The sequence below is a fragment of the Nematolebias whitei genome, chromosome 3 (assembly GCF_014905685.2).
Source record: "Nematolebias whitei isolate Nwh7 chromosome 3, NemWhi1, whole genome shotgun sequence".
Taxonomy (NCBI): Eukaryota; Metazoa; Chordata; class Actinopteri; order Cyprinodontiformes; family Rivulidae; genus Nematolebias; species Nematolebias whitei.
This window is the reverse complement of record NC_056500.1, coordinates 43,824,942-43,851,647: the sequence shown is the minus strand read 5'-3', so window position 1 is coordinate 43,851,647 and position 26,706 is coordinate 43,824,942. Positions and strand designations below refer to the sequence as shown.

General features: G+C 40.3%; 1 protein-coding gene across 1 annotated transcript in view; it reads right to left on the bottom strand.

Annotated features, from left to right (window-relative positions):
* The window catches only part of ank2a (ankyrin 2a, neuronal), a 108,479-nt gene that overhangs the window by 65,291 nt on the left and 16,482 nt on the right, over nt 1-26,706 (bottom strand). Inside the window, exon 2 of the mRNA XM_037698283.1 lies at nt 9,919-10,020. Coding sequence (XP_037554211.1) covers nt 9,919-10,020 — 102 coding nt within the window. The remainder of the gene's footprint in view (nt 1-9,918; nt 10,021-26,706) is intronic.

Sequence of the window (26,706 nt, the reverse complement as noted above, 5' to 3'; positions counted from 1 at the left end):
CGGTCGGTCTTCTCTCATTTTCGGAGTAATCTTTTTTATCCTCTCTCTGTTCTTCCTTCTCAAATAGAGCTCCAAAACAAAATCAGGGTAATGTAGTTCCATTCATTTATTTTACGCCCACCGTCCCCCCCACACCCCCTCCACCCCATCAGGGACTTAGATTACAGGAAGGAACGGCACCTCCCAGCTCTGGAGGCTCTCCTGTCTCTGATGTATAAAACGAGCTGTTATGTTGATGACACCTACATCAGTCCCCGATTGCCCCCCACACATACCTAGCATGCACTTACAAACAGGCCAATAAAAAATAGACCCTCTCTTCTGACAGTCAACAGGGTGTAACATTTCTGCACCGTCATAGAGAACATGTAGGACACACAAACATAGATAGTCCTATAAATGTGTCAGCCCTTCAATAAGAAAATGTGGGCTTACTTTAAAGGTCAAAGTGTGTTAGTGAGTCTATAGAAATGAAACACATAAATGAAAAGACATCCTGAGACAAACTTTTCTTTATTAACTATATATAAAAAAATAAAATAAATGAAAAGTTCCCTTTTTGTTTAAGAAACAGATTGTAGACTACTTTGGTGCTGCCTGAAATAAAGTCTTGCACATCTTACAAGAACACACAAAGCTCATTTTTATTTTAAATATACAGGACTGTGATCAATACTTTGATCCATCGCTAAGTCATTTCGTTTTTTCCTTGTGGGCAGTCAGGCTTATGATCTTAAGCAGTCATGATCAATATTTTTTCAGAACAGTTTGCACTTTTGCTGCTTTTTCAACAACTTTCAGTCCAGTACCTGACCATTTGAAGAGGAATGTTATTTGTTAAGCTACTTAACTTTGACCTGGAAATCATTCAGTTCTATTAAAAATCTCTTTAACTCGAGGGTTCAACCAGAGTTATGTCAACACATAAGTTTGAATTGGATCTATATGAATTTTATTATCAGCAGCCTGTAACAAAGATGCATTTATTTCTATTTGTTTAATTGAATCTTAAAATAATAATAATAATAATAACAGTTTGACGCATCAAATAATATATTAGCACCAACAAGGGTATTCTCAAAGAGTTGTTTTTATCTCTATAAGCAAAAACTTTTGATATAACATTTAAGTAATGATCCACCTGCGTAATTTCACGATTAGTAAAATCTTGTCCAAAAATGATGCAGAAAAACTGGTTCATGCATTTGTCACATCTAGGCTGGACTATTGCAATTGTTTACTATCTGGGTGTCCGAAATTATTATTATTATTATTTTTTCTTCTTTCGGCTGCTCCCTGCGTTAGGGGTCGCCACAGCAAACTGTGTCGCACAAAGACTTGGCAGATATTTTTACACTGGGTGCTCTTCCTGACGCAACCACAGACCACCGAGCTACCACAGCCCTCTGTGTGGAGCAGAGAGCTGCATCTAGGACACTTGGAGGAGCAGATGGTGGGGGTTAGGGGCCTTGCTCAAGGGCCCAGAGTGGGGCGAATGAGGGTGGGGGCAGGCTCTTGGCTCTCAGACTGCAGGCTTACTTGCAGTTCCTAGAGTTTCCAAGAGCAGAATGGGAGGCAGAGATTTCAGTTATCAAGCTCCTCTCTTGTGGAACCAACTTCCAGTTTCTGTCCATGAGGCTGACACATTGTCCAATTTTAAGACTGGGTTTAAGACTTTCCTTTTGATAAATCCTATAGTTAGGGTCGGCTTGGGTTTCCTGAGCTATCCCTTAGTTATGCTGCTATAGGCTTAGACTGCTGGAGGACAAACTGACCACACTTTTTTCACTATGCTTTTCTTTACTTACTCTGCTCAACCTGTTTTGTATTTGTACTTATTTTTTCTACCCTTGACGTGTGTTTTTGTCTTTCAGATACACCTGCACCTACATCTGGACCTACCATTCTGTGTTCGTCTGTCTCCTTCCTGTTCCTCTCAAACCCAGCCGGTCAAATCAGATGGCCGCTTGTCCTGAGCCTGTTCTGCTGGAGGTTTCTTCCTTTTAAAAGGGAGTTTTTCCTTTCCACTATTATCATTGTGCTTGCTCAGGATGGGAGACTGCAACGAAGCCAAGATTCATCTTGTCTGCTGGATTCCTTAGATAGAGAACTTTACTAATTGGCTTTTATGTATGTGAATGTTTCTGTTCAGTACCCTGAGACAAATTTGTTGTGAACTGGTGCTATATAAATAAATTGAATTGAATTAAATGATCAACCAAAGGACGGTGATGCTTTGAGGTAAATGGTAAATGGACTGTACTTATATAGCACCTTTCTATCTTATCAAGATACTCAAAGCGCTTTACACTACAATCTGTGCCTCATTTACCCATTCATACATCACTCTACTAGATCTGTACAAAGAATAATCAGTGTTTTATCACATTCATACACCAATGGGACACACATTGGAGGTTCAGTGTCTTGCCCAGGGACACTTTGGCATGTGACTGCTGGTGGAATCAAACCCCCAACTCTTGCATTGGAGGACGACTGCTCTAACCACTCAGCCACAGCCGCCCATGTCCCCTGTCTGGTGTATGCTGTTTTCTAAAATACATGACTTCTCAAAACTGCTGAATTACTGAAAACACTTTTAAATTTCTTATTTTGTCTTTCACTTGTCCAATTTTTTAAAACTCACCCAACAGTTTTTGGCGAGTACAGGGACTAGACTAAAATGAGTGACCCACCCCCTTCTGATCTGAATACAGAAATACAAATTAGCTCATCCAGAGACTGTCTAATTGTATCCTGAACTAATCAATTGAAAGAACACTTCCTGTCCCATGAAGGTCTTCAGAGGCAGGTTTTGGTCGGAGGCCTAGTCCACTACAAGAGTATTACAGAGTATATGGGGAAGCACACTTGTAACACACTTGTAGTTCATTTTACTTGTTCTGTGTGTGTGTTAATCCGTCTTTGCCCATGTAATTCATGTTTTTGTATGCAGATGAACTCACCAATTAAATGACCAATAGTAAAGAATTCATTGATTCACAGTCTCCACCATCAGTCAGTATCTGATGGGTGAGGTCATCTCGAGCATAATGATGTTTATCTTCCTCTTTAGAGAGAGAATGGCCATTCCTGTGAGGCTCAACTACAAACGGTTTCAATGTCTTCACATCCTGGATAGTTTTACTATAATATCAAACTGAAACATCCAACTGTGAAATGTTTTCTGCTGACATAAGCATTTAGAGACAAGAAACTGTGAGCGTTTTGCATCAGCTGTAAAATGAGACTCTGACACAGCAAATAACGATGCAATCCTTTTAGAGTGTTTCAATCACATTTGAACCATTATGTATTTCAGGAGAGGCAGGCAAAACCCCCAACAGACACACATATGTAGACACTCAGTCACGCATACTGATGTAAAGCTTCTTTTCCTCTAAGCTGAGCTGGAAGTGAAAGCTTAATTTAGCTAATGGACGTTCAGCCTCAGCAGTACGTCGCTCCACCAGAGCAGGACATCTATTGAACTCGGTCCAACACAGATTATTATTTATCCTCCTTTTTGACTGCTGACCTTTGTTTCGATCGCACATAAGTAGTCATATCTGTTTGGTGTTGCGTTCAAGGTCCAAATGTGACATAGGGATGATCTAGAAGAGTAACTAGAGGAAATGCATATTAAAGAGTAATTTCACTCCCCTAGGATTAACATTGGGGTAGATTAGAGGGAAAGTCTGTCCTTTAATTGTGAGGACATGGAATAAAGCAGCTCACTTACAAATAAAGACACAGTTCATTCACTCACTTCCCCCCCCAACACATAGTACAGAAATAAAACATTACTGTAGCAGAACTAAGTTTTGATTATATTTTTCCCACAGCAAATAAAAAATGACCAAAGACACCTTGTTTAAAGTGACGTTACCCAAAAGAACAAATACTTTTATTTGTTTGTCTCATTTATAAACCTGCACACTACAGAAACACCACCATATGACTGTAGCTTTGGCAGCTTTAGCCGTTAATATACCGGTGTGCTGCTTCTCTTCAACATACTTGGAAGGTGAACTGTCTTTGGCACCAGACCCTGACTATTTAGTTGCTGCTTTCTAAGATCGGACTCTTCAGGTCACAACGATGACATTGGAGAGGCTCAAGAAGGGACAAATGAGACAAAAATGAATTGGCTAAAAGGTAAACCTACGTTAAATTTGTAGATTTTATCAGTTGATCTATGCACATTATGTATTGGTAGCTTAAATGAAAGGCCTACCATTCCTAGGCCAACTATTATACAGCAATACAGCAATCAATAGCAATGGCCCAGACAAGCTGACCTCTTATATTGTTTGGCCTTGACGTTAGATCTGGGATTATGAAAAGTGTAAGTGACAATCTGCCTAGAGATGAAGCTTAAGTGTATAAAGTTTTGTTAATATCCTGATGCATGCTTTTGTTTATGTTTGTTTGTTTTGCATGCATGCAAAACTTATAAATTAATTTGTGTGTATCAGAAGTTATGGGCGGGACAAGAGAAAATTTACAGACATCCAGGCGGAGACTACACAACAACATGTCTGCTTTTCAAAATGCATATAATTAAAACAAAACACAATGATGTGCAAACCTGATGAATACATTATTTTCACAACGTAACATAGTAAACATGTTCAAATTAATATATTGTACCATTTTTAGATGGGAAAAAAATCACTTTAAATTCCATGGCAGTAACATTACAAAAATGTTGGGACAGGGCAAAATAGTCAGTAAAATGAAGTGGTACCAATGAAATGAACAGCTGGAGGAGCATTTTGCAACTAATAAGTTAATTGGCAACAGCTCATTAAGCAGGCTGGATATAAAAAGAGTATTTTAGAAAGGGTTAATCTCTACAAAGTAAAGATAGGCAGAGGTTCACCAGTATGAAAAACTGCATCTAAAAAGAGTGCAACAATTTCAGATGAATGTTCTTCAATGGAAAAATGAGAAGACTTTTAATGTCACATCACATTTACAGTTTCCAATGTCCTGGAGACGCCTCTGTGTGCAAAGGACAACGTTGAAAGTCAGTGCTGGATGTCTGTGATCTTCAAGACCTCAGGAGGAACTGCATTAAGATCAGGTCTGATTCTTTTGCCTTGGGCAGTGGACAATAATGGACTGTTTGGATGCATGTTATGTGTAATTTATGTATAAAATTAAAGTAAATCTATAGTATAGTTTCTTTCCCTCTACAAACACACACACACACTAGGTTGAGGCATCACTGGGGTATATATAAAAATGTCAGTCACATTTAAGTCACCTGACAAAGTCTCAGATTTGATCATCTGACACTGAAATAGCTCAAAGGGCATCGCTCTCCTGTTGCAGGATGTGTGCATATGTGTGTGTTTGTGTGTGTCTATGCAGCCTTTCATGCTCGTACACTAAAGAAAACCCCATGTCACCCATGGCAACAAACATTACGGCTAAGGGTGGGCACCTGCTACTTCCTGACTACCAACCAATTGTCATCCAGGTTATAAATGGTAACAATTCACTGCAGTATTCCAAAAGGCCAACAGCAATGAGAGTAGAACATGCAACAGGCACTCCCACACACAGCGCACAGGCTCACTCAACGTCCTTCTTTAAGCTACCTCGTGACTGTTGTCACTCAAATGACAGAGAGGTTGACAGAGCTGTAAGAGGAAGTATTTCAACCCCTCCAAACCCTCCCCCTCAGTGGAATGTGGAAGAGGGTAGGCAGGGGAGTCAGGAGCAGCTGTCCGTGGGGGCATGCACTCCTCTGACGCTGCTGGGATTGGAAGGAGGAAGGGGTGTGGTAGAGATGCTTCTGTAGTAGATTGTAGTGGTTTTAACAGGACCAGATTTTAACATTGATATTTGGCTCCCTGTAAAATTCAGAATTTAATTCAAAATCTTACTTATAACCTACAAAACCCTCAACAACCTAGCTCCATCTTATACTTGAGATCTTATTGTTCCATATTTTCCTAACAGAGCACTTTGCTCTCAGACTGCAGGTTTACTTGCAGTTCCTAGAGTTTCCAAGAGCAGAATGGGAGGAAGATCTTTCAGTTATCAGGCTCCTCTCGTGGAACCAACTTCCAGTTTCTGTCCATGAGGCTGACACATTGTCCAGTTTTAAGACTGGACTTAAGACTTTTCTTTTTGATAAATCATATAGCTAGTCAGCTTGTTATGCTGCTATAGGCTTAGATTACTGGAAGACAAACTGACCTCATTTCTGAAAATGAATTGATACAAATGAATAGTTTTCATTTGATATTATTTCTATCTTAACATGTGATTCTTGACCTGCCATTGTGTATCTGTTCCGCTCAAACCCAGCCGGTCGAAGCAGATGGCTTATTGTCCTAAACCTGGTTCTGCTAAAGGTTTCTTCCTCATGAGGGAGTTTTTTCTTTCCACTGTCGCCTTCATGCTTGTTCAAGATGAGAGTCTGTGATGGAGTTAAATTCAAAGCAGTCTGTTCCTCAGATAAATAATATTAACTTACTTTTTATATTTCTGTTCAGAGTCAGAGAGTCAGAGTTTCTTTACTGTCATTCGTACCTCATGTGGTACATGTGGTGGAGCGAAATTATGTACACAAGGTCCCAGTTACATCCAACAATAAAATGTATAAGAAAAACAGTAATAACATCTAAGATATGAACTAAGAAAAACATCAACTAAATATACACTAAGCACTCATAACATAAAACATTGAACATCAGCACAAACATGAACATGAGTCTGTGAGCAGATGTGCACGCATGAACACATCAACATTGAAACAGATCAGCAGCAACATGAAACAGATCAGCAGCAACATGATATGGTTTTTCACAGTGATTATTCTAGTTAGAGATTCATGAGTCTAACAGCCTCAGGGTAGAAGCTGTTCCTCAGTCTAGTGGTTCTACACTTAATGCTCCTTAACCTCCTTCCTGAGGGGAGTGGGGCAAAAAGTGTGTGTGCTGGGTGAGTAGGGTCCTTCATGATGCAGGTGGCCCTCTTCCTGCATCTGGAGGTGTAGATGTCTGTGATGGTGGGGAGACTGATTCCGACAGATTTCAGTGCCCTGAGATGACTTCTGTTGTGACTTGGCACTATATAAATAAACTGAATTTAATTTAATTAACTGGAATATGGATATAACTGGATATATTAATGAAATAAAACGAACTAAAGAGGTTTAGAAGCAGATGTCTTTTTAACAGTGCAGGTTTTGATGAGAAAAAGTACACAGTTACTAAACACATCAAATGGACTATTTGATCTTATTCAAGCTTTTCTTACGATAGTAATTTATATACGACTTAGTAGTTTTCTCTGGTCCCCTCCCCAATCTGACCAGCGATGACATGTTCTCATTCAACCACTTACGGTCCGGGTGGTGTCCTGAAAACAACATGGGCTACATACTGTAGATAAGTGGAGTGCATTTAGGGGAAAACCTGGTCCGATGCAGAAAGACCCATTCCTCTGTGAGGATTGTGTTATGTTTTATTTATTTTCTGTGATCCTTGGCTTGTGCATTTTCAGCCTCTTGTGTTAATTAGTTATCCCCAGTGTTTTTCCCTTAAGATTATTTTAATCCTGCCCCGCCCACTTTCACCTGATCCCTGTTATCCCTTCACATGTGTTTGTTATTTTAGACATTGTCTATGTATGCTTACCACCTTGTGTTCTTCCCCAGCGGTGCTTTGTTCTGTTCAGTCTGTTTTGGTTGTCCTTGTGATTCCTATGGTTAATTCCAATGTTTTGTAAGTACTCGCCTCATTAGCTTTTTATTTTGTTAATTTAAAATCTATTTAAAGTTACTCCTGAGTTCCTCGGCTTTTCTGTCTGCATTTCACTGGCGGTTCAGTTCTGCCATCATTCATGGCACCCTCTTTGTATGGAGCTGCTGTTCTTTCTAGAAATTTGGTCCATTTTGTTAGTTGTCAGAATTATTGACAACCCAGGGTCCAGGCCAGGAAATCGAATTGTAGTTTTACACATGTCTCTGCTGCTTCGCCTCTGTTAAACACCAAAACCAGGATTGAAACAGTGTCAGCTTGTCTACAATTCAAATTAAATAAACCAAACATAAGTTTAAGAAAAATACCTCATAAAAAGCCTATAAAAATAAATAGTTACTTTACAAGAACATAAAATTAAAGACAAAAGTTGAAAATGAGTTTTGTGCACATGGACAGAAATAATCCATTTGAGGACATTCAGTGAGAGTTTAGCACAGAAACAGCACTGGTGAAAATGACTAATGTTCTCATGGCCTCAGACCGTGGACTGGTGTCCATACTTGTCCTGTTCGATCTCAGTGCTCCATTTGATATAAATGCTCCCAATAATCAAATACAGATGCTTAACCAGGAACAGGAACAACTCTAAAATGGTTTTATTCTGCTTTATCTGACAGATTAAAGTTAGCATGCATTTATAACAAATATTCTTCATACACCAGAGTTAGTCCAAGACTTTCAATGTTGGGGAGCATAACTTTGGTGTCAAGATTGATCTTTAGCTGATATAAATGGTGACTTAAACTATGTATAATATTACACTCAAAGAACAGCCAAAAACTGCATTTCAAAATTGTACTTCTTTGTTGCAAAGACTGTAGTTAATTAGAAAAGGTAAGTCTGTTTATAATGTTTCAACTACTTGTTGTATAGTATTGTATTTATTGTGTTGTACTGTACTGTATTGTAAATGGACAGTACTTATATAGTGCCTTTCTATCTGATCAAGATACTGAAAGCAATTTACACTACAATCTGTGCCCTCATTTACCCATTCATACTATTACATTCTACTATATCGATACAAGGCTAATCAGTGTTTTAGATCACATTCATACACCGGTGGGACACACATCGGAGGCAATGAGGGGTTGTGTCTTGCCCAGGGACACTTCATAATGTGACTGCCGGTGGAATCGAACCCCCAACTCTTGCATTGGAGGACGACTGCTGTAACCATTCAGCCACAGCTGCCCCATATTGTATTGCAGTCTATTGTACTGTATTGTACTGTTGTATTACAATGGGGCGGCTGTGGCTGAGTGGCTAGAGCAGTCGTCCTCCAATGCAAGAGTTGGGGGTTCGATTCCACCAGCAGTCACATGCCGAAGTGCTTCTGGGCAAGACACTGAACCCCTCGTTGCCTCCGATATGTGTCCCATCGGTGTATGAATGTGATAAAGTACTGATTAGTCTGTATAGATCTAGTAGAGTGCTGTATGAATGGGTAAATGAGGCACAGATTGTAGTGTAAAGTGCTTTGAATATCTTGATAAAGTAGAAAAGCACTATATATAAGTACAGTCCATTTATTGTATTGTAATGTATTGTTGTATTGTACTGTAATGTATTGTATTGCATATCAAATCAATCAAACAAGTATCTCTTCCTTACTTTCAATTATTTGTTTTATAAAGAAGTTTTTTCTTAAATGTTAGGATAAGTATAAACGTGTGCATATAATTTCCATATAAAAATATAGTGTTTTGTTTACAACGTATGAACAAAGGTTGTTATTTATCTCTCGGAATGTGGTTAAATTACAAATACATCTAAAACTGCATTCCTAATCTTGGTGTCAAACTTTATGTGAAAACGGTTCAATTTGTTTTGTTATTCTAATATTAAAAAAATCCCTTTTTTATTTCAAACAACAAATGTTTGTTGTGAAATTTGGAATTAATTTATTTATTGCCAGAGCAGGTGTCTTACACTCATATTCGAGGCATTATGTGTCATTTACAGCTTGTGTTTAATAAGTTTGAGTTCTTAAAGTAGAAGATGTGTTAGAGCATTTTAATTTAAAGAGGAAAAGTAACACAATGCACACCACACACAGCAACAGACTTACACCTCACACACCGGATGTAGTTCTCGACACTTGTTACCCTGAACTAGTAGGAAGCTTTCTTACCTGGTTACAGGTGCTGATGTCAACTCCATTTTTGAGGAATTCCAGCACTTTGTCAGTGTTTCCCGCTCGAGCAGCTCGAAGAAAACTGGTGCTGCTGTCAGACTGCAGAGGTGAAGACAGAAATAAGGCAAAACGTTAAAACTTAAACAATGACAGCATTTTGAACCAATCAAATAATCTGAATTTTGTTAGCCCTAGATCAAGTAGTTTTCCTATTCACAGCAATCTTCTTTTATTATTTGCAAAACATATTTTAATGTCTATTTAGATTACTTTTTTCTATTACTTTGGCTGGCATTGTGTCAGAATGTGAGAATTTTGTGTGTGCGTGGTTTAGAAGTGTCAGACAGAGTGTAAAATGTTCCGACTTGGCAATTCTAAATTTAATCGTGAGGCATCTGTTAAGAGCACACACAAACACACACAGACACACTTTTATCAGGAAAAACATGAACACTTTTTTTCACTTGTAATTTCTGAAGCTCCTGAAAACCAACGCATATAAGTTTAATGTCTTCTTTAGAAAAAAAAATAAACTAATTGTTCAGTTAACAAAAACAGAATGATGAATTGATAAACATTCTGGAATCGAATGCATAATTAAATTGTTAAATAAAATGTCTGTATGATTTACGACGATCATCAATCAATCGTAATCAATATTTTTGGACAAATACACCTACAAACACATATTAGACAAGCCCTACACTAATCAGAATCAGAATAAGCTGTATTAACAAGAATTTGTACGTACAGCCGTCTGAAAGATGGACGGAGGGCACAAAGCTGCTGCTATAAAGCGCAGCCTTCTTATTCTATTCAGAATACATTTATTTTAGATATAAATGTCTCCCATCGTTGAAGGATTTAAATAGTGAATGTTTGTAGTTTTTGAGATGAGTGTTTTTCGGGAATTAATATAAAAAGGGAATGAAAGTAAACCTTAAGGTTTTTGGTGCAAGATATTCAAGTTGGTAAAAGTTACATTGCGTGCAGGAAGAGAGGTACGGGTAGGTTAATCTATAGTATCCAGAAAATAGATTAGATTATCTAATTACAGTAATCTAATAGAATAGATTAATCTTCAGCCACATTTGAGGAAACTATACTTTTACGCAATATAAAAACTAGACAGCATGGTTTGCTCAAATTATACGTTTGGTTGGTTTACACGCACACCCCCCCACACACACAAATATGAATCTTGTATGTTGACCTGGCAACCCAATTTTCAATAGTAACCTTTCTTGAACCTAGATGCAGCCACACACTAAAATGTTAGTTGGTGTGATGCTTAGTTTTTTAAGTATATACACTTACTCTTGTCAAGGGCGGTACCTTTCCCCTCCTCTCCCTCTCCGCTTTGCTTAACTCTGTCTGTAAAACTGCTTTAAAGCCTCTTTTCTACAAATCTTCTGAATCGTAATTCTGCCATGGATTTGGTCAGCTGGTCCCTCAATGCAATTGATAACATTTCTTCGAAGAGCAGACTGGCTTTAGGTGAGCCGACTTGCCCTGTTGGTACACAAGCAGCTGGATATATTATTGACTTGTGTAGTGAACTAGTAATGAAAGGAAGGAGGTGGCAGTGTAACCTTACTATATTTTAACCCTGACACTGTTAGTGACGTCCAGTAGGAGTCGCGATGACTTCCTGTGGCTTTGGTGACATCCGGTCTTTAGCCGTTAGCTTAAGACCTAGCATTGGCTAGCGAGGTCCAAAATCACCATTTAATGACGGATTTAAAACTTGAACGTGGCAAAGTTTCAGCGATTAGGCTTTTAATAATTGGATCAGCGGTTCAGAGCCAACTTTAAAGCGTTTTTCAACTTTAAAACAACAGATTGAAATTCACTATGAAGACGAGCTTCATTTCCGGGTCACGTGACTGAATCAACCAATGAGCAGAGCAGCAGCGGGGGTGGGTTTTATAACCTGACATCAGAGGAAGTGACGACAGACACGTCACTCTGTCTCTCCAGCGAATCAGAGCGTTTCAAACAGCGGTTTTCGACCAATCACTGCTCGTGATTTCAGCTAGCGTGTTAGCGATTAGCCTGAACATTCCGGTCAACTTTCGTCCATTAACTTCTCAAAATGTACGATTTTACTGTTACAGATGTAACGAAGCAATTTTAATAGTGGCCTGAGACAGCGCCCAGTTCCAAAACAGCAGTTTATCCATTCACAACACGACTCGTTCGAACGAATCAGAACCGAGTCCGACAGCCGAAAAGGGTCAGAACCCCCGTCCCTCTCTGCCACAGTTTAACAGAATAAAGCGTTTTACCACAAACCCAGCTTCAGTTACACAACAGATGTACAAATTTCAGCTTTTAAATGAACACATTGACGTTACTTTCAGCTCTAAAAACACCACAACTGAAAACTTTCTCTGAACACCACAGCTGCAAAACGCTGCGTTTCACAGTCGAACAGAAATCTGCACTTTTAAGCTAATTTCAGTTAAGATCAGATATGCCAACATGATAAATTCAATTGTTACACGAATAGCACAGTCCATTTCATGAAACTGTACGAGGCCACCAGTATGTAATGAAATAATACCTGTCTGATATTATCCATAATTTAAACGGATTCTTTCATTTTTCTGGACTGAGTACTATCGTGTTTTGAATGATTAAATGTGGACGGAAACGTGTTTTAATTTCTGACTCACCAACAACAGTGGGTCGTTTATTAAAACGATTTAAACACATCACACATTTACAATAATTGGCAGATTGATTACAATAACACAGCTTAATTAATGAGCTTTACAATGAGAAAATCATACGGCCATGATTTTCACTTGCAACTGAAATACAACAGACATTTCTTAGTTCACTACACTTGGAGGACTTGGTGATGTGTCTATCTCTGCTGTCAATTGAGGATGTTAAGGATGCATATATAATTGGATTTATGATAGCTGGTTTCCTGCTTTTTGGATTCGACTGGTTCCTGGTCTTTCAACAACAAGGAAGTCGTTGGCAGCAAATTTGGCCCTGGTCAGACTGCCTGCCTTACCTGATGGGTGATGTATCTCGAGCACCCACACTCAGTGCTTTGTGAACTTTGGCAGGATGGATCAGATCTCGGTAAATATTCTCAGGCACGGACCAGTGGTGCGGCCACTTAATTTGGACGTTTCGGAACCGAGAGGCCCGGCAGACTCAAGGTAGACATAATCAGAAAAGTTCTGCCTGTCACCAAAACAATTGTGTTTATCTGAATTCTGCTCTCTGACTGGCCTTGACAGGCCACCTTATCTTAATTCGCCTGGAAGCTCTGTAAAACTTGATGCTACCCCCCCCCCCCCCCCCCCCACCCCCACACACACACACACACAAAAAGTCTATGGACTAATGAGAGGGGCCCGGCTGAATAAACATTCTGTCATAATTTCAGGATCCTTTGGCTTCTATTTGATGTTGTCCTTGGCTGACTTTGGCACCCCCGATAGTGTTTATGGAGGGAACTATGTAAACTGAGTGATTATACCACTCTTATCTGAACTTTTGCACTGCCCCTGCGTCCCCCCACCCCACGGAATGTTGGCGTCATTATGTGCTTCTGTGCAAGTTTTTTTTTTATTTTCAGGCTATTAATCTTCAGACAAATATTAAGAGCATGTTAGGAATTTTTTTGCCTCCAAAACCTATGGTGGTCATCTTGTATGTTGACATAGCAACCCAATTTTCAATACGTAACCTCTCTTGCACCTATGCAGCCACACACTAAAATGTTAGTTGATGTGTTGCTTATTTTTTAAGTTATTCTGCTCACAAGACTGATGGACATTTATAAAGGCAGCCATCTTGGATTTTGATGTAGCAACCCAATTTTTAATAGAAACTTTTTCTATGCCTAGATGCATTCATACACTAAAATGAAAGTCAGCAGCTCATTTATGTTTCAAGTTATCATGCTGAAAACACACATGAGGGTATTTCCTAATTCTCCTTTTTGCTTGAGAATGGAGGACAAAAATTATGTCACTAATTGACATGAAAAACTATAGACAAAGGTTGAACCTTTGTTTTATGTGTCGGTCAGTTAGACTCTGCTGAGTGTTAACTTGTGAGTTCATGACCATGAGCTCCTCACTGCATGCTGGAGGTGAGCTCACACTCCTGCCAAAGTTCATAGGTCAAACCTCACACAGTACAAGCTACCACACAAACGCACCATCAGCAAGAAAATAGAAACTCTCATTAAAACCACTCATTGTTAAATAATATCAGGAGATATAATAGTTAGAACCATGACTTTTCCTTCTCTTACCAGGACATCATCCACCTTAGATCCAGAGTCAGATGCCTTGTAGTAGTCAGAGTGCTGGTCCGAGTCACTGTCACTCCCTTTGGTCTTTAAAGCTCTGTCTGATCCACATGCTTTACAGGATGCTGCGTTACCCATAGTTACAGTCCAACTCACAGACTAATTTCTCAGCTTTACCTCAGCATTATGATGATTTTTCACTAATGTTAAGACTGCGTAGAACTGCATAGTCCATTAAAGTACACCATTTGCAGTTTCTCACTTTACATCCTTAGATAAAAGCCTTTCCATTCCACTTCCCTGATGACCAGGTGCATAAATCGATCCCACAATGTATGACAATCTCTGTCCGACCTTTTAAAACGCCACAGCAAATTTTACTTCCGTTATCGTCCTTTCCCACATTCCATTAACAATATTCTTCAGCCTTTCACACGTTTGGTTCTGTTTCAATCTGCACCCTGCATGTTCCAAAGTCCTGCCTGCTCTTCCTCTAACACTCTCTGGGTTAACAACTGCAGACATAAACATTTAACCCTAGCAGTGTCTCCCTTGTTGGCTATTTTTATCGTTTCGGATCATCAATTTTACTGAGTCCCCTGCCCCTTGCTGTTTGACTGGAGGTGGTGGTGGGTGGGTAGTGGTGGGGTGGGGGGTGACAGCTGGGTTTGAGTCTGAATGTGTGGCCCTGCAATGCAGTGCTAAATGGCACCAAGAACTATGAAGAAGAAACATAATTCCAATGTAAACAAGAGAAATGCAGATGTCCCCCATCAATGAAGGACTTGAATATTAAGTGTTGGTAGTTTTTGGGATGAGTGTTTTTCTGTATTGGAATTGATCAGAGAATGTAATTAAACCTTAATGTTTTCAGTGCAAGATATTCAAGTAGGGAGGAGTTACACTGTGGAGAAGAAAAGAGGTAATATATTTATTTATTTTTAGCTTGTCCAAGGCAGCGCAGAGTGACAGATCATACCCATTTGTAGGATCAATTTCATCCACCACCAGACATAATGGTGGAGCCAGAGGGTGGCCAAAGATGGCCTTGTTCACATTAAATTAATTTTCGGCCAACCCAAAACCCCATCCCCCCAGTCATTTGAGGAAACTATACTTTCAAGTAACATTAAAACCTAGAAAGACAGTTTCTTTTATCGATTGTGGTAGTTGGTTTGCTTTACACACACACACACACACACTCATATATACAGTATATATGTCCATCCATCCATCCATTGATTATCTTCCGCTTGTTTAGAAGTCGGGTTGCGGGGGCAGCAGCTTGAGCAAGGAGGCCCAGACATCTCTTTCCACAGCCACCTCTTCCAGCTCTTCTGGGAGGATTCCAAGGCGTTCCCAGAACAACCGAGGGACATAGTCTCTCCAGCACGTCCTGGGTCTTCCCCAGGGTCTCCTCCCAGTTGGACATGCCCGAAGCACCTCCCTAGGGAGATGCCTGGGGGCATCTTTACCAGATGCCCTAACCACTTCAACTGGCTCCTTTCGATGTGGAGGAGTAGCGGTTCTACTCTGAGTCTCTCTCGGATACCTGAACTTCTCACCCTCTCTCTAAGGGAGAGTCCAGCTACCCTGCGGAGGAAACATTTCAACCACCTGTATCCGCGATCTCATTCTTTCGGTCACTACTCATGATTATAGGTGAGGGTAGGAACATAGACCGACCAGTAAACAGAGAGCTCTGCCTTACAGCTCAGCTCTCTCTTCACCACAAAGGAATGGTATAGAGTCCGCAACACTGCAGATGCTGCACGGACAGAATTTCTCTGTGCAGCCAGCTGGCTGAGGGTTTCTGGTTCGGTGGATACAGGATTCCACCTCTGCTCATTGCAGATGATGTGGTCCTGTTGGCGTCATCATGCCATGATCTTCAGCTCTTACTGGAGCAGTTCACAGCCGAGTGTGAAGCAGCTGGGATGAGAATCAGCACCTCCAAATTTGAGGCCATGGCCCTCAACCGGAAAAGGGTGGATTGCTCTCTTTGGGTTGAGGGTGAGATTCTTCCTCAAGTGGAAGAGTTCAAGTATCTCAGGGTTTTGTTCACGAGTGAGGGAAAAATGAAGCATGAGATTGACAGATGGATCTGTGACAACAGGCAGCCCTGGCGGAGTCCAACTACTACCCTGAAGAGGTCCAACTTACTACCAGCAATGCAAACCAAACTCTTGCATCGCTTGTATAGGGACTGAACAGCCTGTAACAATTGACTTCCAATCCCATACTCACGAATCCCCCCCACAGTGTTCATCGAGGTACGTAGTCGAATGCCTTCTCCAAGTCCACAAAACACATGTAGTCTGGATGGGCAAACTCCCATGACTCTTCCAGGACCACAGTTATGGACGGATCAACCACAAAGTTCCCTGACTCAGCTTCCTCCATGAAAGATGTGCTGGTGGGACTGAGAAGGTCTGAGAAGTATTCATTCCACCTCCCAATGACATCACTGGTTGAGGTCAGCAGCACCCCCCTTCACTGAACACAGTGTTAGTAGTGCTGCTGTCCCCTCCTCAGCTGCCTGATTGCCAGAATCTCCTCGGAGCCAACCGAGAGTCTCTATCCAAGGTCTCACCAAACTCCTCCCACATCTGAGCTTTTGCAACAGCCAAGGCTGTGGACTGCTTGGCCCTCTGGTACTCCTCAGCTGCCTCTGGAGTCCCAAACAACAAGGCCTAATAGGACTCCTTCTTCAGCTTGACAGCCTCCCTGACCCGGGGTGTCCACCACCGAGTTCATGGATAGCCACTGTGAGAATGTAGTGAACTTAACCTGATGTCAAAACTAAGCCTAAGGTCAAAACCCTTGACCTTAAGAACCTTGTGGGACAGAAGCTGTCATTTCATTGATTTGAATCCAGAAATACAGGTTCACCCATCCTGAGACTTTCCTTCTTGAAGATCAAGTGAAAGAACACTCTCTTTTTATTATCATTACTATTTTACAAATGTTGATAATCAAAGTGTCTTAGTTCAAACCATTTTAGATGTTGCAGTGAACTAATCAATTTTATTAACTGTGAAACAGTGTAATGATTTTTAATGCTTATGCAGAGTTAGAATTCATGTTAAGGTCTGTTACAGATTTTTATGCATTTTCTGATTTCTGTCTTTGAATGAGCAAGTGTGCGTTTTCCAAGGTCAGGAGTCGAAGCAGACATGTGTCTTGTTTACATCCTCTCAGACGTCAACGGAGGAGTTGGCACCTGTTTCTAAAACTCGCCAAAACAAAACTCTCTCTCTGTCTCTGAGAACAGATTAAACTGTTCCATAACAATTCTTGCTGTTTTCTGACTTCTAGTAACCTTTTACGTCACAAACCACACCCCTGTCTGGTTGATATTACCCAATCCGGGACGCTCAAATATACCGGAAATAGAGCTCTTTAAAATGCCGGTACTTCCTAGTTCTCTCAGTTCGGTGAAGCTTCTGAGGAGTTCGGTGAGGCGCTGAGAAGTCGTTTGGGAGAACAGAAGTCCAGCATGATAAGGCTCCTCCGAGTTGGATTATAATTTCCTCCACCTCTGAGTGGAACTTCTGAAGGACCCCACTCATGTGAAGTCTATTGCTGATGTGAGCTGGTGTCGGACGGAATCTCGTCACTACTTCGGACGAGTCACAGCCATCCTATGGAGACGCTGGACAGGTAGCGTTAACTGGACCTCCATATCTGCTGATTAATCTTCAGAAAGGTAATGAGGCAAGTTTCCTACCAAAGCGTACCGAGGAGAGCTGGGTTCTGATGGAGAGTGTCGGTTCTGGTGAACACTTCCCCTCACATACCATCTTTTACTCCTTTTAAACTTCATTTCCCTCTTTAAATTCTTCTCTCAAGTAGAAATCCTTCCAGATAATTTAGAAATGTCTGTGTAAAGTGCTCATCAACCGCCGTGTGGATAATTGATCATAATTGTACAGTTTTCATTAATGTCTGCTGTTCTGCTGAAGAGTGGAAACAATCGCCGAATTGTTTCTCACTATCTGTAAAGCTGTTAATTATGTTGTTATTTTCATATTTTGCCAAATTAATGTAAATGTTTGATGTTAAACTTTGATTCTGTAAAATAAATGACCGCATTCATTTTGATGGGTCAAAGATAAATGACGTCTCACGTTTGCATTTCATTAACATCAATGCACGTTTTATTCAGTCCAGAAAAATGAGGAATCCGTTTTAATTGATGAATATTTTGCAGCATCTGTTCATCTACAAGAAGCACCAACAACTTTGCGGCCACAGCTCAAGGAAGCTAGCTCAACAAGCGAGGTGTAGAACATGGCCCACTCGAACTCAATGTCCCCCACCTCAGCTGGGATGTGATTAAAACTCTCTTGTAGGACTATAAAAGTTAAATCTGGTCCTCTGGACATTCCAAAAAACAAAACAAAACAAACAAAAAATTGTATAAACCTTTCGTCTTTCATCCGAAAGACTTCCTCAGTCTGAGGTACTGTATTCAGCTCAGTCTCAAAAATAGCACATTCTCGCAGTGGATCAACCAGTTTGCTGCTGACAGCCAAAACCAGCTGCTCACATGATCAAGGAGGACCATCAGAGGTGTGAGGTGTGAGTTGAAGATTTCTCTGATGGGTTCTTCTGCCAGGTTTTCCCAGCAAACCTTCACAACACTTTTGGGTCTACCAGTTATGTCTGGCATCTTCCCCCACCATCTGATCCAACTCACTACCAGGTGGTGATCAGTTGACAGCTCAGCTCCTCTCTTCACCCGAGTGTCCAAAACAAACGGCCACAAATCAGATGACACGACTATGAAGTCAGTCATCGATCTATGACCTAGAGCGTGCTGGTGCCAAATGCACTTATGGACACCCTTATGTTCAAACATGGTGTTCGTAATGGACAAACTATGACTAGCACAAAAGTCCAACAACAGAACACCACTCGGGTTCAGATCAGAGAAGCCGTTCCTCCCAATCACGCCCCTCCAGGTCACACTATCATTACCCACATGGGCATTGAAGTATCCCAGCAGAATAAAGGAGTCCTCAGCTGGCACACCTTCCAGCACCCCCACCAAGGACTCCAAGAAGGCTGGATATGCTGAACTGCAGTTCGGCGCGTAAGCACAAACAACAGTCAGGGCCCATCCCCACACCCGAAGGCAGAGAAGCCACCCTCTCATCTACTGGGGAAAACTCCAACACACAGGCACCAAGTCGGGGGGATACAAGTAGACCCATACCAGCTCGACACCTCTCACCATGGGCAACTCCAGAGCCCATGCTGTGTGTTGAGGTGAGCCCAGTTATATCTATTCAGTACCTCTCAACCTCATGCACAAGCTCAGACTCCTTCCCCGCCAGAGAGGTTACATTCTATGTCCCAAGAGCCAACTTTGGTAAGCCAGGGTCAGAGAGCCAAGGTTCCTGCCTTCGGCCACTGCCCATGGCATCAAGCACCCGACTTTTATGGACCTTCTTCAGTGGTTAATTTGAGCCGGATCCTGCTGGAACAAGATCCGGGAACTCCCTCATTTTCACTGTGTGCGTTCTGGCAACTGTTCAATCGGATTTGTCAGCTGCCCATAAAAGTCCAAAGTCATTGCACATTTTTATTTTGATTATTTATTTAAAATACAATGACAGGAGACGCTGTCCATGTCCGTGGAGTGGATGTTACTGCTGCAGCAGGCGCAACAGCTCGCATACACGCTCCTGCCAGCAGAGACGCTGACTACATGTCCCGCGGAGATGAAACGTCTTCCTCCACCTTCAGCTGTGTCTCAGAAACCAAAGCTGTGCAAACAAACATTTTAATGGCACAAACCAGCACAAACGTAGCACTAACCACTCATATTTACTGGAATTTTTGACGTGGGTGGGGTGTCAGCTTCACCTGCTCAGCTGTGTGCCCTGCAGACAGTGCACGTTTTATGCACAGGAGAGTCTCCAGACAGCTCTGCAAAGTGTGCACAGATGCCAATGTGTCAGAACTCCTGCATACATTTCAAAGATAATATATTAAAAAAAGCGAACCATTCAACCATTCACTCTCTCACTCACCTAGGAACAATTTAGAGTTACCAATCAGCCTAACATGCATGGTTTTGGTTTGCAGGAGGAAACTGGAGTACCCGGAGAGAACCCACACATGCACGGAGAGAACATGCAAACTCCACCCAGAAAGATCCTGGGCGGGGATTTGAACTGGCAACCTTCTCGCGGAGAGGCAACAGCTCTACCAACTGAGCCATCGTGCCATCACAATCATGGTTCATAGTTACCTAAAGACATGTTACTTATGAGAAACCATACAAGATCCCTTCTGCCTAAATTCACGTGGTATCAATTTACTGATGCCCTCAGATATCCAGAAGCTGTATAAGCAGTATTTTTAAGTGTTATTTTCACTGGTCTGCCTGTCCACGTTTTCGTGTTTGTCAAACCGACCACACAGCTAAAGATCAGTCTGATTGAGAACCAGCTGTGCTCTGTAGGATTTACAATCTGTCAGAAAGTCAAGCGTGAACTCTGTCCTGCTGAAACGTCTTATTTGTGTCACGATAATGGTTTTTGAGCACTTTTCAGGATTTCTGAGTGTTGTTATGTCTTCAATAGTGTAGTCGTAATGACTAAAACTGTTGCATGAAGCCTAGATGATAAACTCCATTTCACTGAAGTCCATCTGTGTCAGAATAAGTCCACTGGACCCAATCAACAGTAATACATCTACGGAAAGGTTCAGTTTATGATCTCTCTTATGGACCAAAAAAATAAAAAAATAAAATAAAGACATTGGGGGGAAATTGTCTACAGACTCAAAAGAGCCAATTCTGACAAATGTGCCAAAGCAGACTTGACAAAGGACCCAAGGGCTTTACGCAGCATGGAAAATGCTCAAGAGCTGCAGCACCCACATCGCTATAATGAAAGACCTTCTGCAACACCGCATATTTCATAGATGGGGCTGATCAGACAAGAAATAAGGAATGAAGCACTTTGATTAGGTAAGTCATGGAATTGGACATTGGAATCTTCAGGGAAATTAAATGTTTATGGCTCTTAGATGAAAAGAGGCACATTTGTATTCACTGGTTAACTGGACATCATTAACGTCACGCAGACCCTCTCAATGACACATTTTCATCTTTAAATCACTTCTTGGTCTGCTGCCTTCATACATCTCCTCCTACATGTCTGCGTGAGTGCAGCTACAGCGTAAACTCTCAGGACATTATTACCTGCAGTGTTCCCTCAGTGAGAACTGAACTTGGCAAAAGGGCCTTCTCCTACTCCGCTCCTGTTTCCTGGAATATCTTACAAAAAGATCTGAAGCTCTTGACCTTGACCTCTCTAAATGGCTTTAAAAATCTGTTGGACTCCTGGCAAGGACCAATGCAGACATTTTCCTGTTTTTAGTTTTCTACATTCGCCTTAGAATCTAGCTGTTTTTTGTTACTTTTTTTTGCCATCTTATTTGTAAAAAAATAATAATCTGCATGCCTTTTTGTGGCTGTCTATTGTTGTAGCTGTTGTCCATTGTTGTCATCGTTCTTTGTTGAAATCAGGTCTCTCTTGTAAATGAGTCCTCAAGGTTCAATGGGATTTACCTATCTAAATAAAGGTTGAATGAAAAAAAATTGCATCGGTGAAACCAGGTCCTAAAAATCACCTCAATAATGTAAAGCTAACAGTAAAGCACAACAGTAGTTGCGTTGTGTTTTGTGGGGATATTTCTTCTACAAGAGGAACTGAAAAACGAGGAGCATATGAATATATGTAGTCGTTCAAAACCACATCAATACAAATATGTGTGCAGTGTTCAAAGACGCATCGGGATTACGAAACTTGAGAAAAATGAAACCAAAGCTTGCCAAGTTTCACCAGGACTTTTGCTAGGGCGTATAGGTCAGCTCCTCGCCTCCAAGTTTCTGACATAAAAACAAAAATATTCAAGTGGGCCTCCTTTGCAAATTCAGATAGTGTCATGGCAATGACTAAATCATCCATGTGGATGAGCTACAATCAAATGTCTCATTAAATAATTGATTTTCAAAGTATAGTAATTTACACCTTGCTCAAATAAGAGCACGTTCAAGAATCTTTAACAGCATAGACAATGATACTGACAGCACAAAAACTGTATGAAAGCTTTAGAGGACTGAGCTAATTTGGACCTGAACCAAACAAAGAAAACTTGGAGTTTGGAAAATGGAAGTCAAAGAATACCGTCAATGCAACCTGGTTAAGTTTAAATGTTTACACCAGGAAATGAAAAAATGTGCAAAGCCTAAAGGATCGTACCTAATAAGATTTACAGCTACCATTCTAAGAAAAAGTGGTTTAAGTTTATATATCTTTAAAACTAAAACTAAAACAATACAAACCATTATGAAAAACAGAACTGAATGGTTTACTTGACATTTCCTGTTTACCTGACGCTTGGCTCTCTCCCGCTGCCGTCTTCTCTTCTCCCTGGCTTTCTGCAGAGCTTTATACTCTGGATGTTGCTCAAGTTCTCGAGCTTTCTTGAGATGGGCCGCAGCATGAGCCATGACTTCTCCACAGCACCGTCTCTTGTCTTAAAACCTGTTTTTCTTTATATTGATGTCTAACTTTGATACGTTTTGGTCTAATGCATAGGTTCCTGCAAAATTAGCCTCTCCCACGAAATGTGTTTTACTCTATGGAAAGTAAAGCCTGAACATAATAAAGAACTGTCAAAAACATTTATTTACTTATTTATTTTAAACCCATATTTCTAAAATACACTTACAAAAATGTTATTAACTATACACTACAACTTATTCTTCTTTCCTGTCTAGCCTTTTTTTGTTTTGTTTCTACAAGATCAGAAATTGACGTTAGTCCCTCAAAAAAATAAAAATAAAAAAAATAAATAAATAAAAAAGGAAACTTCAGCTTAATTTCCAGTTCAGTAAAAAAATAAAAACAAAGTCCCAATTTTTTTTACACGCCTAATAAACTATTTCCATTTGCACAAGTACAGTAAAAGAAAATGGCAACCAAAAAGGAGCTGCTGAATGACAAAAATAAGACCCGTCCACTCATTCATCTCAACGCACACTGACAGGGACTGATCCAAACCAGATGTGTGAACAGCTGTAGTTGCAAAATGCTTGTGTGTGTGTGTGTATTACAGAATATACGTGACCTACAGTCACATGAGTGTGTAACCTGTGAAAGGCTTTTAGAGAGGCTGAATGCCAACAGCCAGCTGACTGCTACAGTTACAGATGTTCTCTATGATGCCGTGAAAATGTTCTGCGTTCAGACAGAAAGAAGAACATGTGAGGAGAAGAAGTGTGAAGGAGAGTTTGGATGAACGTAGAGTGTTAACGTACTTATGACTTGAGAAAATCAACTAGAGATCTTACTGTATTATACACTTGTATTGTGGCACAACCAGGATCTGTGTTTGATACTGATGTATTTCTTCTGTTACACTTTAAGTCCATAAGGATATATCGTTAAGTGGGATGGTTTTACAGTCTTGTATTCTGCAGCTGTTTGATGCAGAAGTTTTGATTTCCCTACATTTAGCAACTTTTATGAAAAACAGGATAAAGGGGGGTATTTGCCCCATGACGGGGAACAATAAACATACTGTAGATGTGAAGCAGGCAAATTAAGTTGATCCAGCTGAGAAAACAGGATAAACCATTTGCTCTGGAGGGGTGACAAAGTGATAAATGTAGCACTCAGATAACAACAGTAGTTACTAAACTCTTAAAAAACTACATAGCACCCCCTGAATAAAGAGAAAGTGCTTCTCAAATACACTGCCCACATTTTACTAGCAGCTGGAGCATGATGTGGCAGTTCATGCTGGTGTGTGTTTTTGTGTTTGTCCACCGCCGGCACTCAGCTGTCAAGGTCTTTCTCTCTCTCTGCCATTGCAGCTAATGCTTGCAGTTAAAAGTTTCAGCATCAGGGACAGGGACACCGTCTCCCACGTCTATTTCTGTCTGCAGATTCTGCTTGCAGTGTTTTGCAGGCTCAGTCAACATGTCTTTCGACGCGTACTCATGAATGGAGCTGAACTGCTGAATCACAGCAGCGTGAGACTGAAATAAAGTCCTGCTGCAGTGTTGAAACTGAGAGCTTCAATCAGTTAACATTAAAATCCTGCTGCTGAGCCGATTTAATATTTTCGTGAAAGTGTGCTGTTTCTCTGGCACTCTCTGCTGGTGGCACATGAAAGACTGTGGGCTTTAATCCACCAGATTTATTAACAGAAGAATAATGTATTAAAATAATATTCTTAAAGGTAAACATAAATAAATAAATAAAACTGTCTAGCCCTTGTTAACTCATTCAAATGGGAGTTATTAAACCATATTAGTCACCCTGGAAAACATACTTAAGAAAGCCAGGGATTATCTGAAAGAACTGCATTTTATATTATTTTTCATCATTCAAGTACTGAAAAAATAATGATTTAAACTAGACTGGGCTCGTTGTTTAAAACATTATGATGAATGACCATTTATATACATATTTATTATTATATATACAGTGATTTTAAGGTTATTTATTAAGGCTGTGAATGATTGTCTCATAAGATGCAGTACATCTACTGTGACCATGTTGTGACTTGATAGTTGATATAAATAAGTAGAAATATAGTTGGAAAGTATTTGGAGGGTTACTGTTGTTGTTGTCTGTACTTTATATGTTCTGTCTGGAACAGGTCTCTCTTGTAAATGAGTCCTCGTGGTTCAATGAGACTAACCTGTATAACTAAAGGTTGAATGAATTAAAAAAATACATAAATAAATTATGTTTAATCAGTTTTTGAGGTAAAAGCGAATAAGCTGTAAAGTGAAATATTTCTATAAGAACGGCAAAGTCTGATAAAAGTGAATGCTGCAGTTAAAATGTTCAGAATAAAGTGTAAAAAGAAAAGTATTCTAACCTAAAATACAAACAAATAGTTTAACAGGAAATTCTTCACATGTTCATGAACTGGACTTTAGTGTTCATTTTAGTGTTGTTTTATTTAGTTTATTTCTTAATTCATCTTTTCTAAGCTTAAATTCACTTGTAACGTGAACTTGGGTTTCATGAAATGCTCTACACGTTTATTATTTAAACATTAATTATTTAACATTAATAATAATAAGAAGAGGGCAGCACGGTGGCGCAACTGGTAGAGCTGCTGCCTCTCAGCGAGCAGGTCCTTGGTTCAAACCCCGATCCAGGGGCCTTTCTGGGTGGAGTTTGCATGTTCTCTCCGTGCATGCGTGGGTTTCCTCCGGGTGCTCCAGTTTCCTCCCACAGACCAAAAACATGCATGTTAGGCTGATTGGTAACTCTAAATTGTCCCTAGGTGTGAGTGAGAGAGTGAATGTTTGTTTGTCTCGTTTGTCTCTATTGGCCCTGTGATGGACTTGCGACCCGTCCAAGGTGTACCCCGCCCCTCGCACAGTGATTGCTGGACATGGGCACCAGCGACCCCCGTGACCCAAAATGGAATAAACGGGTAAAGATAATGGATGGATGAATAATAATAAGAAACAATAAACAATAAACACAGGACATACATATATATTGATCTAAACCAAAAACCCTTGAAGATGTGCGATTTCTCTTCTAGTGTTCCAAATAATCCCAGTCAAACTGTGGAGTCTGTCTCTTCACAGTTAGTTACTAATGTTGCTTTGAAACAAAATGATGGAAAATTCATACATTAAGACTATTTTAAGGATAAAACGTCACAGTTGATTCTAAAGTCATTTTAGTCCAATTCAGTGCCTTCTCTGAGCTCAAACAACAGTTGATTGGACGTATAATTTTAAGCTTCGCATGTTTACTCCGTGACCTCTGAGGATTATTTATGCAACTAAATCAAGTATGTGTGTGTGTCTTTGTGCATGCATTATCGATTTATGTGTCAGATTACACTGACAGCAGATTCCAAAGAAAAGCTAATGTGAGCTCTAGTTTCTGTTGGTTTAGTGGATCAGACATGTGGGGATGGGGTGGTGTGTGTGTGTGTGGGGGGGGGGGGGGGTTAATGCTCTGCTCTTTATGTTATAGATCCCAAGGCTTTTACTGGGTCCATTAGGATCCATTGATTGACAGATATGGAAGACAGAAAGACCCAGCTTATTTGTTTATGTGTTTCAAACCCAGAGTGGATAAAACCAAGTGTGTACAAAAGTGCTGAATCATGAGTAACCTGAACACAACACAGTCTGCTGGCTACCCCATCCTACCTTTGAAAAATAATGTTACTAATTGAATTTTGACGTATATGAATGTTTCTGTTCAGTGCCCTGAGATAACTTCTATTGTGACATGGCGCTTTATAAATGAACTGAATTGAATTGAGCGCACATGCAGACCAACATGCTCAGATTGAACATGTCATAGTTTACATGAAGTACACAGGTAGACTACAATTACAAAACCATTCATTTATATAATATGTGCAATTTAGGAGGAAATGTCTAAAGAAATAAAAAAGATAGCACTATTTGCTTTTGGTGTTTTAAAATA